The sequence below is a fragment of the Sycon ciliatum genome, chromosome 3 (genome assembly GCF_964019385.1).
Source record: "Sycon ciliatum chromosome 3, ocSycCili1.1, whole genome shotgun sequence".
Taxonomy (NCBI): Eukaryota; Metazoa; Porifera; class Calcarea; order Leucosolenida; family Sycettidae; genus Sycon; species Sycon ciliatum.
In genome coordinates this window covers 39,451,758-39,465,035 of record NC_088645.1, presented here as the reverse complement: position 1 = coordinate 39,465,035, position 13,278 = coordinate 39,451,758, and the positions used below count along the sequence as shown (strand labels likewise).

Sequence of the window (13,278 nt, the reverse complement as noted above, 5' to 3'; positions counted from 1 at the left end):
TTTCGGGTTCCTGAATTTGCTTGGTCATGGTATTCGCAAACTGCTTTTTTTGTTCAGCCCCATCTAGTATTGAATTGGGATGAGCCAAATATGGCATGAGTACCCATAATTCTTGCCCACTCACGATAGATTAGTTTAGTCGGCAACAACTACCGTGGTGTCTTGTATTAAAGCCTGTGTCATATAGACGCTTGTTTTGAATAGAAGCCTGTTTTGAATAGAAACCTGATTTTCAAGATACACTGCCGGCACATACGCCGATTTTTTTGTGTATTAGTGTTGACACACATAGAAGAAGTACCGGTCTTGTATAGAATTATGTCTCATATGGAGGCTGCAAAATTTCCCCAAAAAGTCGTATATGCCGCGGGCTGTATACACGACTTAACAGTACATGCAACTGGGCTCATTCTCCGTATCTCTCTGTATGCATGCTTGGATTTTTATAACTGGTTTTGTATGTGTACGCATGTTCACGTGCTTTGCAGGCTGTAAATGCGTCGAGGATGAGCACGCGACCCACTGCAACTGGATGACGGGAGAGTGCCTGTGCAAGGAGGGCAACTTAGTCGAGGGCAAAGATTGCAACTTATGCAAGGTAACCTTTGACCATTTCAATAATTTTTTCACTTATTACTTCGAAACTCCATTGTAGCCTTGTCATATTTTCAGCTCACCCAACTCACAACACACCAACAGGTCCTGATGATGTCCCTGCTGGTACCCTGATGATGCCTTCCTGGGTGAAAATTTGGACAATTTACTGTACAAGGACTGTTCGTGTGTTGCGAGCTGGGTGTACTGAAAACATTTCAATATCACAGTTAGTGATTGCAGATCCACATTCTGATAGTTGCAAGCTCTCATCTTTCAGACATATCACTGAATTCCCTTGATTTGCTTACGGGAGTAAACGATGATCAGATGCATATCATGAACATTACTTGGCTTGTGCACCTCGAGATATCCATCATCTTATCGCGAGATCTGAATGATAGGATGGCCGTGATGGTGTGCTTGGTATGTGCTGGATTTAGTCAGTGTGCTGAATGGTCTAATGCTCACTTCAGTTTTCAGTATTCAGCCAAATTAGAGCCGTTTGATGTACTCTTTGATCACAGGCCGTGAGTTCGGCATTTTGCCACAATCATAATTATTGTCAACTAAAACAGTTGTGGACATCATAGCTATTTTAGTGTTGAAATGTACTGGCACTTTGGTATGAGTTTTGTTTCCAATGATCTTGCAGGCTTTTCAGTTAGGCATAATCTGCTCCCCTTCCACTACTTATTAGCAGTATCCATGCCTTCTTGCTGGGGCTGGGAGGGTTGGCATTTCGCACATCAATAAAATAATATGGTTCTAACTGGCTCTCACGGCAACCGTCAAAAAAAATCTTTTTTTCCTTTTTGCAGGCAAATACTTACCGCAGTGATGATGACGAGCCATGCTTAGACTGTGCGTGCAACTTGGCTGGTGTCAAGACGGTTGCCGGGGGCAACCCGTCGAAATGCAATGCTAGTACGGGGCAGTGTGACTGCAAATGCGGCTGCACGGGACGAGCCTGCGACGTTTGCAATCGTAAGTCTCATTGTGCTGTGCTGGTAGACCATGGTAAACCCTCCACTGACTGTAAACATGGTATGGTAAATGTATGCATGCGACAGGCACCATGCCACTGTACATATATCCATAGCATTGGCCGGATTTTGTTGGAGACGACTGTAGATCCATAGCTGTGGGCATGCATGGATGGCAACTGATGTTCTGGCGGCATTGTTTTCATCTCTCTGGGTGGACGTGCCAGTTGGCGAGATTGCACAAATGTTTCGGCGTGTCGTGTTGGTTGACTGTATCATCATGCACGGGGCCATCTTCTTGTCTGTAATGTTATGGAAACTATAATCTACTTTTTACACAGACAGAAGAACGGGCAGTTGTTTTTCGTAACTGTGAGTCTTCTGTCTGCGTATTCCGCCCTTTGCATTCGGCAAATTGTGCTCTCTACGGACATGAACTTCACATGGTAATCTACTTTTCACTTTTTTTGCATTTTCTTTTGATGTGCAGTTGTATGCCCAGCCGAAGACAACTACACACGAAATCTCACCGTACGTGGAACGCTGGACTGGCCGCAAGCCAACCCTGGCGACACGGTCACACGTGAGTGCACGTATGGTGGTGTTGCGGTGCGCAGGTGCGTGTGCAACGCGACCTCCTCGAGCGTTGCCTGGGAAACGGCCGACACGTCAGACTGCAAGTACAACCCGGATCCGGATGCTGCGCTCAACGCACTGCTCAACGTAAGTGCTCACCAACGTCACGGTTCCGTACTTGGGCTGCATAGCCATGAAACCTCGCTATCCGATTATTACCAATACAGTGTTTTGTAGTTGTACCAAGAGTACATCAGAACCAGAGTGTGCAAGTCGGATGGGTTGCTGTCACGGCGGAATTTCGAGATTACATCATTTTAGTGATGTGGTGCGTACCAGCAGGATTCAAGCATGTATCTTTCTGCACAACTGCAGCTCCGTAGTAGGCACTACGCCATCTCCTGCCTCAGATCTGCGCCGAATATGATGTAATCACGGAATTCCGCCGTGACAGACACCCATAGTAGAAAAGATCCCAAGCTGCACACTCTGGTTTTCATGTACTCTTGGTTGCACTTATAGTGTCTTCGCCAGTTTTGTGTTTGTCAGGTAGGTTAGGCCAAGGAGGCATTTCTCGACTTTAAAATATGCGTGTGAACAGAAAACTCTCAAATTTGCAACTGTGGAGTGATACTCTGCATCACTTGTAAGCAATTCAAGCGGGAGAGCTACTGATTAGCATCACATCCAGTTTAGTCCGTCCAGCAAGTCTTTCCCCAAGCAGAGTTCCTTCTGCTCAGTGTCCCCTACTACCATCATGTCAATCACCTAAATATCGAGTAAAACGCGAAACTCTGAGTTATAACTATACTTTTCCTCTCTCCCTACTGTGTTTGTTATCAGTTCTTGTATAGACCTGCATATCTATCTCTTTCTCTATCTCTATTCAAGTATTCATTTCTGGAGGGAATGAAAAAGCGAATAGTCCGAAGAAGAAAATAATGGACTACCATCACCAGGACTTAAACATGACCTTCGCTTGAGGCCAGCGATGCTCTAGCCACTGAGCTATGGTGTACAGTCAACTTCGCTAATAACGACTGCGGATATAACGACAATTCGCGAATGACGACAGCATTTCCATGCCCAGAGCAAAGTCCCTTCCAACTGTAATACATTATAATGAGACTTCGGGTATAACGACACTTCGCGAATAAGGACACCTTTTTGATGCCCCGCCGAGTGTCGTTATAAGCGAAGTTGACTCTAGCTGTCATCCAAGCAGAGACTCTTCAACATTTTCTTCACAATATCTCTATTCCTCGCGGTAATAATTATACTGTAAAACCGGAAAGTCTAACAAGTCACAAAGTCGAACGTTTTAACGATCAATTAGTTTTCGTTATAGAATTTTGAAGAAACGTCATCGCGAGATATCTGTGTAAAGATGCACCACGTAGCCATCGTTAAACTTTCTGCACGTTATCATGCCAAAATTACAAAAACGTTACACTTTTTGGTCGTAAGACTTTCCGGTTTTACAGTACCTGTTTCTCCCCGTGTCGTTCTCCTGTACTCGCAGCTTGTTGTGACGGAGGACAATGCTGGCGAGTTGTCTGGGGCTATGAACGGGGTCACAGCCGACAGCAGCAAGATCGGGGGCACTACGCTCGACCTCGGCGCTAAAGTTGTCAGCAACATTGTGGATGTCCGGACTTCCGATCATAAGGTCGGTGATCTCGTTTTCTAACTTCAGTGTCTAATTTTGCTGCTACCTATTGCTTCACAGTCCAGCCGTGATTAGCGGGAAGAGAGCCGTAGATGTGAGATTCAATACTCCGTCTAATCCGAATAGGAGAGTAGTGGCTTTCTCCAATTCTCGGCTCGTTTGTCACCCAATTCCTGACCTCTTATGCCGGCCATGCCCAAGGCATCTGTACTTGATACATATCTACTCTGCATGGACACAGTCATGTGCTATCTTTGAACACGTCTTGCCGCATGTGGATCTGTGTTAGTGTGTGCGTGTGTGCGTGCCCGTGCGGGCGTGATGTGCATGCAGGTGTTTGTGTGCATGATTTGATTCTTTACTCGTTATCAGTTTCCACGAACGTACTGAAAATCCTGTTGTTGCTTGAACCATACTGTTGTGATTCTTCAGGTTGGAGAGGGGCTAATGGGAGCGATAAGCAACATTGCAGAGACTAATCTCTCTGTGCTAGCCGAAGGTAATCTTCTGACGAACGCCTCTAACAGGTAAGCGAATTCAGAAGAGTGTTACATCGTGGCAGGGTGGCGAGTTCGTACAATATCATGTATGCCTTAACTCGGAGTGTGCATCTCTAAGACTCGATGTGGAATACAGTCGAGCCTGTCAAGGCGACCACTCGGATAAGGCGACCACCTGTCCTGGAAGACCACTGAAACCAGGACCAAGGCATGCTATTTCCAGTCAAATGACCCTGGATAAGGAGACCACCCGGTAACTGAGACCACGTTTTCAAGGTCCCTTGAGCGGTCGTCTCAGACACGTTTCACTGTACACAAAGAGCTGAAATCTGTGTGTGCACATGTATATATGTGTGTGTGTGTGTACAGTCAACTTCATTGGTAACGACTGCGGATAAAACGACAATTGTCCATGCCCAGAGCAAAGTCCCATCCAACTGAAATACATATAATGAGACTTCGGGTATAACAACACTTCGCGAATAAGGACACTTTTCCGATGCCCCGCCGAGTGTAGTTATACGCCAAGTTGACTGTATGTGTGTGTTTGCTGTTCGTGTGTTTCCTTGTCCCAGGATGCTGGTCTTAGCTGAAGAGTACGGAGCAACAACGCTTCTGTCAGCAGGTGAAACACGTGTCATCGAGTCTGACAACATTGCCTCAAAACTGACGGATATTAGCCCGGTCGACTTGAAGACTCTCTCGATTGGCATAGAGGATGGCAGTTCTCCACGAGCACGTCGGAACACAGACGGGAATGCTGCCGCCCAGCCTGCTGCGAAAATCTCGTTCGAGAATGTCGAAAACCTGGCAGTGGAGGGGCCCGAGGAGAATGTCCGCGTGCAGTTCAGTGTGTTCAAGCGCGAATCTCTGTTCCATCGCGCTGTCGACACGCAGCCTCGCGATGCCGCGGCCGCTAATGGCCGTGATGCCGTTACTCCACCGAACCTGCAACTCAACACGGCCATCGTGTCAGCAAAGCTAGGGCAAGGACGGGCAGAGTTTGACGGCACTGTCCGACTTGACTTCCGGCTGAAGAAGGTATTAAACAGTATCTATTTGATGCGTGATGTGAGATCTTTTCCGGTTATCACAGTGCAGTATGGTGCTGTTTGGAATCTGTTTTTTTGTTGATATGTTTCCTGCCAGAAATTCACTTCGATGCTCATGCCTGTTTCTCTTTGTTGGTGTTTGATTATGTTCTGTCCAGAATGGTACCAAGCCAGTCTGTGTCTTCTGGGACTTTGCTAAGAATGGTACGAACTCTATGTAGTCTGTTGTAAACCAGTCAGATCGCTATCGGCAATGCTAATCTGTATCTGTATCTGTGTGTGTGTGTGTGTGTGTGTGTGTGTGTGTGTGTGTGTGTGTGTGTGTGTGTGTGTGTGTACATGTTGCCGGAGCATTGCTTCAGTTCAGTGCTTTGTCAACTAGGCACACACGACCAGTACATGTCTGGATTGCAAATGTGTGCGACTTGCTTGCGACCTTGTGTGTGACGCATGCGCGACTTGCATGCAACACGTGTGCGACTTATCGCGGGTGCACAGCACTCTACATGGCATGGCTTTCTTTTGTCGGGCGTGTGATGCTGCGATAGTACGATGGCAATGATACTCCATGCCCGAAGTACATTTACTGGCAACATTAGCATGATGGTACTTCGGAGTAGATACCATCGGCCACTCAAAGCCACAGTTTGGCTGATTTCTCCAGATTCGTGTGTGTTGACTCTTTTTTATTCGGTGTACTCTTTTCTGTGCAGGGGGCCAGGGTGGATGGAGTCGTGAAGGGTGTCATATGGTTGTCGGAAACGGTACCAACAATGACACGTTTCCAGGAGAGGCGGTGGTACAGTGTCACTGCTCTCATCTGACTCACTTTGCTATGCTGATGGTAAGTTATACAGTCAGACCTCGCTTAACCGCACACATCCGTTTTCCATAAAATTTTCCGGATAGACGATGGAACCGGATAATCGAACGCACATACTGTATACATGCATGCATGACATATGCTCTAAATCGGTAACCTACGATTTTCTTCCGGATGGTGAGGGTTCCGGATGAAAGAGGACCGGATAAGCGAGGTCTTACTGCATACCTTATACTGGATATACTCTTGTGTCTGGTGAAATCTGACCCGATGTGTACGAAGTCTGGAACCCTGGACTTGCACGGCCCTTCATGCCGTGGTGGTAGTGGTGCGAATGCTGCTGGACGTACGCCTGTACGACTTTATCTCGCACAGTAGATGTCTCTTTAAAAATGCCTGATGTTGTGAATTCAAGATGCCACTGCACTGTGGCATAATAATTATGGTACTCCGGTTTTATCAAACGATATATTTTGGTCGCCATCGCTTTCCGGTGTCCGCGTCTCAGTAAGCCGCTCTCATGTATAGTATCTCGTCTGACTTTTGCTCGGCAGGATTTGGACCCGACGCGTCAGGCCCAAGGTGCTCACCTTCAAGCGCTCTCCTACATCACCTACATCGGCTGTGGCATATCCATGCTGGCACTGCTCATTGCCATCGTTCTGCTGCTCAACTTCAAGTAGGTGATATAGACAAAATACTTATCCAATACTTTCTGGCCCACATCCGTCTGAGCTTGGGGTTAGACAGGTTTTCTCTGGGCTATAATGCTAGTCGATCTCCCTTCTCAAACTACCCCACCTACATGTACAGGTATTTTCAAGTCCAATTACGGTCATTAACAATTGCCCATTATGAGTACACTAGAATTCCGATGAGACGAACCCACACGGGCGGCAGGAAAGTGTTCTTAGTTTCAGAGGTATTTTTTTAACCCAACATACTAGTCCTCTGTATGAATCAATACACTCTTGCTGCAGGCAATGGACTAGCCTCAAGTGACGTCCACTGTAGTCCGATAGTAGATATATGCTTGCCAGCGTGGAGATGTGAATCGCTCGTGTTGTTGTTCTGTGTGCGTGTGGGTTTGCGCGTGTCCGTGTGTGTGTGTGTGTGTTTGTGTGTACGGGTGTGCATGGGTGTGTGCATGGGTGTGTATTTTTCCATCTATGTGGCTGCGTGTTTGTCTGTACACTCATGTGTGTGTGTGTGTGTGTGTGTGTGTCTGTATATGTGTGTGTGTGTGTTTGTGTGTCTGTATGTGTGTGTGTGTGTGTGCGTGTGTGTGTGTGTGTGTGTGTGTCTGTGTGTCTGTGTGTGTTCGTACGGCATGTGCAGGAAGCTACGTCAGCCAATGCAGATGAGGCTGCTGCTACACCTGTGTGTGGCCTGGCTGTTTGCCCTGGCGTCGTTCATAATCGGCGGAAGAGTGACGGGCCACCGAGAAGGCTGCATGACCATGGCTGTGCTGACCCACTACCTGCTACTAGTCGTCTTTGCATTCACGTTCGCACAAGCCTACTATCTCTACAGTAGCTTGGTGCGTGTGTACGGCTCGCTGGTCAAGAAGTTCATGTGGAAGTGCGTTGCGCTCGGCTGGGGTGAGTGTTGCCAGTGCTTACGCTCCAGTGCTCTTGATGTACGATCATTGATCTCGATTTGTTCCGGTTGATGCTCAGCACTAAAGTATACCAAAAGCATAGTAGATATTGTTTGACTGTAGTGCCAAATGGCTATCAAGCAGATTACTTGTACCTGGGCAATCCTATTTAGCTCACATAGACAAATAGTGCACTCATTCCTTACCATGACCAGTGTGATTGATTGTATGGTATTGACGAATGAATCAGATTGGTCATGGCTAGGAATGAGTGCACTATTTGTCCATGTGAGCTGAATAGGATTCTCCAGGTAAGTAATCTGCTTGATAGCCATTTGGCACTACAGTCAAGCAATATCTACTATGCTTTTGGTATATCAATGGCTCAGAAACCCTAGGTCAGAATCCAACGGCAGATTGTACGCGTATCCGGCCAGTACTCTGCTAAGTTCTATGTGTATACCCAGAACAAATGATGGATAGTTGCTGGAAACTGGTCTTTGTTGCATACCGTATTTCCTTGATCTTAAGTCGCACTCGATTGTAAGACGCATGCCCACGTTCAGGTCCATGTCATATCATTTCAATATATTCACTCCAGTAGTAAGTCATGCTCGATTGTATGTCGCACTCCCTTTGTTGACCCTGATGTTAAGAGTGTAAAAGGGTGTGCCTTATATTCGGTGAAATGCGGTACTAGGTCTCTGGTCAGCCGGTTTGCTTTCAGCTGCTTTCTGAAATCCAAACTCACAGATGGTAGTGTATTTTTCTGTGTATAGCAATTATGGCTGATAGTTGGTATTGTGCGTTATCCTCCTCAATACCATACAGGTGTTCCGGCATTGATCGTCGGCGTCACCATGGCAGCAACCGTCATGGATGCCTACGAACCGGCCGACTCCGGCAAAGTCGTGTAAGTCGCCAGCATACGACATAGTGGTGACAGGAGTGGGCGAGACCACACGACGCTTGCAGACACCAGCACAAACACTACTGCGGAGTGTTGCTGTTGAACTGTTCGTGCTGCTATCTGCAGGCATCTTGCTTTCTCGTCTGCTCCAAAGAAAACCCTATTCATTTGAAGTACTACTATGAATTGATGGACCAAATTATGTCAACAACACATTATGATTACTAAAATGACTGTAGTGTCTGAGTAGAGTGTACTTTGTACGACATGCACCTCACCTATATGCCTCACAGATCACATGAGCGCGAGAGCCAGTGAGCCTGACCAGTTCATGACCAAGCAATCACCACCACTCTATAAGTGCAAGCCAAACTTCTGGAATAGGGGTGTTCTTAAAATTACACTTCTCTTATGACCATCTTTCTCGCGTACAGGTGTTTGATCAACATTGCCCAGCACAAAATTGCTTTCATCGTGACATTCTATGTGCCGATCGGCTTGGTACTCCTCGCTAATGTCATCATCTTTTTCATGGTACTGAGAAGGGTTATCAAACCCAGACCGGGAATGACACAGCGGGACATTGAGGATCACAAGAGAGACTTGAAGGCAAGTAGTGTTTAAAGAATATGTGTGTGTGTGATTGAGAGAGAGAGAGAGAGAGAGAGAGTGTGTGTGTGTGTGTGTGTGTGTGTGTGTGTGTGTGTGTGTGTGTGTGTGTGTGTGTGTGTGTGTGTGTGTGTGTGCGTGCGTGCGTCTACGTGTGTTTTTCGAATTTGTACGTTTGTGTAAACATAATCTGTGCATGTGCTTGTAAATCAGCACAAGTGTATGTGCCGGTGTGCATACGCACGTGTGTGTGTCTGTGTACGTGCGGGCATGTTGTCCTTCATACGAGACTAATTTCTTCTCACAAGGCAGATGCCAGTCACTTTCAACCGAATGCGGAATGGCGTTATGAATCTGAGCATGTTGCAAAGCGTGACCGGCGACATATGCTTTTAATCGTATGAATTTGTATGATCATGAAGTTTGCATTACATCATGTGTTATTGTAATGGCCGTTGGGGTAGGCACGATCACAACAATGCAGTATCTGCCTACATTTGCTCACTACAATCCTGGCCAAAGAAAGTTTGACCCACGAAAAAGTAGCTCCGAGTTACCATGTCAATTACATCATGCACATTCTCAAAAACGATCCCAGGACTATGTGGGAACCTTGGCTCTGCTTTCGGCACATGGGCCAGATTGTTTTGGCCGCGACAGTAGTAGTAGTTATCGGATAGTGGAACATCAGGGGTGGATAGGATGTTTGGTCGAACTGGAAATCTCAGAGTACTTCACCTGTGTGTAGTAGTGATTGCGAACTCAACACTACTGTTTCTGAACTCCTGTGTCTCCCCTCGCACAGCTCTCCGTGTCCCTCGCCCTGCTGCTCGGGCTGACCTGGCTGTTCGGTATGGCGCTGGTTGGCGAGGTCAAGTTGGTCTTCGAGTACGTCTTCACCATCCTCAATGCTTTCCTGGGTCTGTTCGTGGTGGCCATGCATTTTGGACTGAGAAAGGAGGTGAGTGCTGGTGGAGCGTTATCGTCATTCTCATGCTCTGAATTTTCTCAATATCCGTACTGCAAGTCGACAAATGTTCGGCCCATAAATTTCGGTCTCCTGGGCTAAAACACATTTCGGCTGCAACACATTCTCGGTCTGTACTGCTGCTGCCTGTATATACTGTCACGCTGAACCTTGCAAAACAAAATTTGGGCTGCAAAATTTTTTCATATCGGGCCGAAAATAGGCGAAAATAAATATGCGCGGAATATTTGTTGACTTACAGTAGCCTACGAGTGGGCTGTGAGCAACACTGGCTCACACTCAGGATTCTAAATCCACAACCTACGTCCGTATACATGTCTTGTTTGTGTCATTCCAAGAAATATGTCCATCATCTGATTATGTGCCAGAACCTGTAGAGGTTCTGTGATAAATGTTTCACTTTGAAACTCCGTTAGCTGGGTCGGATCATGATGCCATTGACCTGATAATCCTTCCTTCAATATTGGATCCTGGAACGAATGGAGCATGGACGAGTTTTTTTGATTGTGCAGAGGTGTACCTATGTGTGTGCTTTCATCTGGTTGTTTCCCTGGTAACACCAACCTCAGGGTGTTCAGACTCCGCCGTAGCCACTTCATGTTTGACACAATTATGCATCACTACCCAAAAACGGTCTCTCGGCTACGAATTCTTCCGAATAGAATAAATAAATCCAAATTTTCCGGCTAGGCCCATCTTCAGGACTTTTTGGATAATGGTGCATAATTGTGTTAAAAAATGTTTGCCTGGCCAGCCTAACACTAGTTTTATCACTGTGACTGCAGGTTCACGAGGAGGTCAGCCGATCTCTGTCGCAGCGCAGTACCAACCGGTCGTTCTTGAGCCGCTCGTCCACGAAGAACAGTGGTGGCAGTGGTGGCAGCAATGGCAAGTCCCTGACGCAGGACTCACGACACAAGCTGACCTCCACCTCATCGTCCAACGGCAGTATGAAGGTGGGACAGAAGTTTGTCGACAGTGATATCGCGGTGTCAAGCACCGGACCTGCACATTCCCAACACGAAGGCAACGGTGTGGTCGACGCGGACACAAAGCGAAGTCCCAGCTCCGGCAAGTCTGTCGAGCCACCCCCATACTCTGAGAATGCCCCGCAACAGGACAAAGGCACCGATGAAAGCCCCGCCGACAACCCAGTTCAGTTCCAATACGCAGATGGTGGTAGTAGCCCGGAGTTGATTGATGCCGAGATGGGGGAGAATCCTAGTTCCCCACAACACGCTGGGCATCAACATGACCAGGCCGCTGTTCGGACATCAAGCAGTGGAGCTACCGGAGTCCAACTTGAAGACGCAGCTCCGAACGATATTGATGTGTAAAAAACGTAATGGCATTGCCATGTGCAACACTTTCCTACCTCTCAGTTCTTGAATTCTCCTCATCTGATCTTTGCATGAGCACTGATTGATTACATTCCACACATGGACCTCAAAACGCCTGCTCCTGACACCGCCATAATGTAATAGTTACAGAGATCACAAGACATGTCGTCACCAGTTTATCCGATTCCTTGAAAAATTTCCTCCCTTGATATTCGAAGTAAATTTTAGGGTTTTCTCGCTTCCTTGAGACTTTAATTGCATCTACGTGTAGTGCTGCTAGGAGTTTTAGATAAGATTAGTTTTGGCAACCTACTGTAAATTATAATACTACGCTTACTGTGTGTGTGTGTTTGTGTGTGTGTGTGTGTGTGTGTGTGCGGTGGGGGGGGGGGGGGCGTGTGTGCGTGGGCATGCATGTGATGTATGAGTGTATGTGTTTGTGTCTGTCTGTGTCTGTTGACGTGGGTAGCCACTTCAATCAGCCATGTGGTGGATACCAGGCTAAGTGGCGGTCATCAGCCTTGCAAGCTGTTGAATGGTGTAATCCCAGCACAAGTTGCTATGTCTAACATAGCTGTTGGCTATCATTGCTTCCGCGATGGGCATGTCTGTGTCTGTGGACGTGGGTAGGCTTGCTAGCACAGGTGAACCTGCTTACAAACTTGTATCATAATCACTGCCTAATGCCAGTATCCACGTTTCAAGATTCGAGTGTGGCTGCACATGCGCTTGATGTTATGCAGGATCTGCAGCCGCATGGCATGAACGCTCCGTCAGCTTGTGCTTAGAATGTGTGTTGATAGATATGTACCTGCATTGCAGACACCCAGCTTCGTCAACTCGAATGCTGGTATCCAACGGACATACGGAGGGTGGCTCAACATGGGTATGGGTGATTTAGCTCGATTCATAGTTGAGACACCATGGTCGCTTCGTCGATTCCGTGTAGGAGAAGCGAGTAAATAATTACAATGAATGTCTTTGCATCAGTACAATCATGTACTTGTACACTAGGTCTTCTAGGCAAGATCTGGCCGTAAATGCCCACCGCTTTTGGAGACTCGGGAACCCTGATATGATGGTGATGCCGGACATCCTCTGATGAATATTCCACGACCCGGGATTTGATCCTGCTCGAGCCAGCGCTCAGCATTCACTAAACTTGAGTGCTTACTTAGGCACACACAGGATCTACTATGGTCGTACACATTCATTGAATTCTAATTCTTGGTAGCACCTTTTCTCTCCTCCGGCAGAAACGCTGCTTTCTGCTGACGTTCTTGGCTCTGCTAAAATCGATTACCCCATGTTCGTCAATCTCATTCTCGTGACTTCGACATTGGTTCAGCGATAACGCACGCATCTGTATACCCTCGGGGCAAGCCTCAAACTGTCTCCCATACTCTATAGATGGCGAACAGGTGTATAGCCTAGGTCACAGTAGGTGATCGTTTTCAGGTTTTATCAGTGGAAGCGGCAGCACACAGTATCTCACCTTCTGAAAATCTTCGACTGCAAGATTATAATGAAGTCAGATCGCACCCGAGTCGACTGGCTAAATTCTGTGCTGTTATGGTCAGACTCAAACTGAATCCGAAAATGCACTGGATATTGATTTCAATTTTGGGATT

General features: G+C 47.0%; 1 protein-coding gene across 3 annotated transcripts in view; it reads left to right on the top strand.

Moving 5' to 3' along the window:
- Nucleotides 1-11,972, top strand: part of LOC135812162 (cadherin EGF LAG seven-pass G-type receptor 1-like) — a 54,976-nt gene extending 43,004 nt beyond the window's left edge. For all 3 annotated transcript variants that reach the window (XM_065325479.1, XM_065325478.1, XM_065325480.1), the window contains exons 10-23: nt 489-598; nt 1,416-1,581; nt 2,071-2,303; nt 3,679-3,825; nt 4,258-4,352; nt 4,901-5,366; nt 5,536-5,581; nt 6,091-6,221; nt 6,755-6,879; nt 7,539-7,801; nt 8,632-8,713; nt 9,145-9,319; nt 10,125-10,280; nt 11,093-11,972. In XM_065325479.1, the coding sequence (XP_065181551.1) occupies nt 489-598; nt 1,416-1,581; nt 2,071-2,303; nt 3,679-3,825; nt 4,258-4,352; nt 4,901-5,366; nt 5,536-5,581; nt 6,091-6,221; nt 6,755-6,879; nt 7,539-7,801; nt 8,632-8,713; nt 9,145-9,319; nt 10,125-10,280; nt 11,093-11,644 (2,747 nt within the window). In that variant the 3' untranslated portion in view covers nt 11,645-11,972. The remainder of the gene's footprint in view (nt 1-488; nt 599-1,415; nt 1,582-2,070; nt 2,304-3,678; nt 3,826-4,257; nt 4,353-4,900; nt 5,367-5,535; nt 5,582-6,090; nt 6,222-6,754; nt 6,880-7,538; nt 7,802-8,631; nt 8,714-9,144; nt 9,320-10,124; nt 10,281-11,092) is intronic.
- Nucleotides 11,973-13,278: the final 1,306 nt, after the last annotated feature.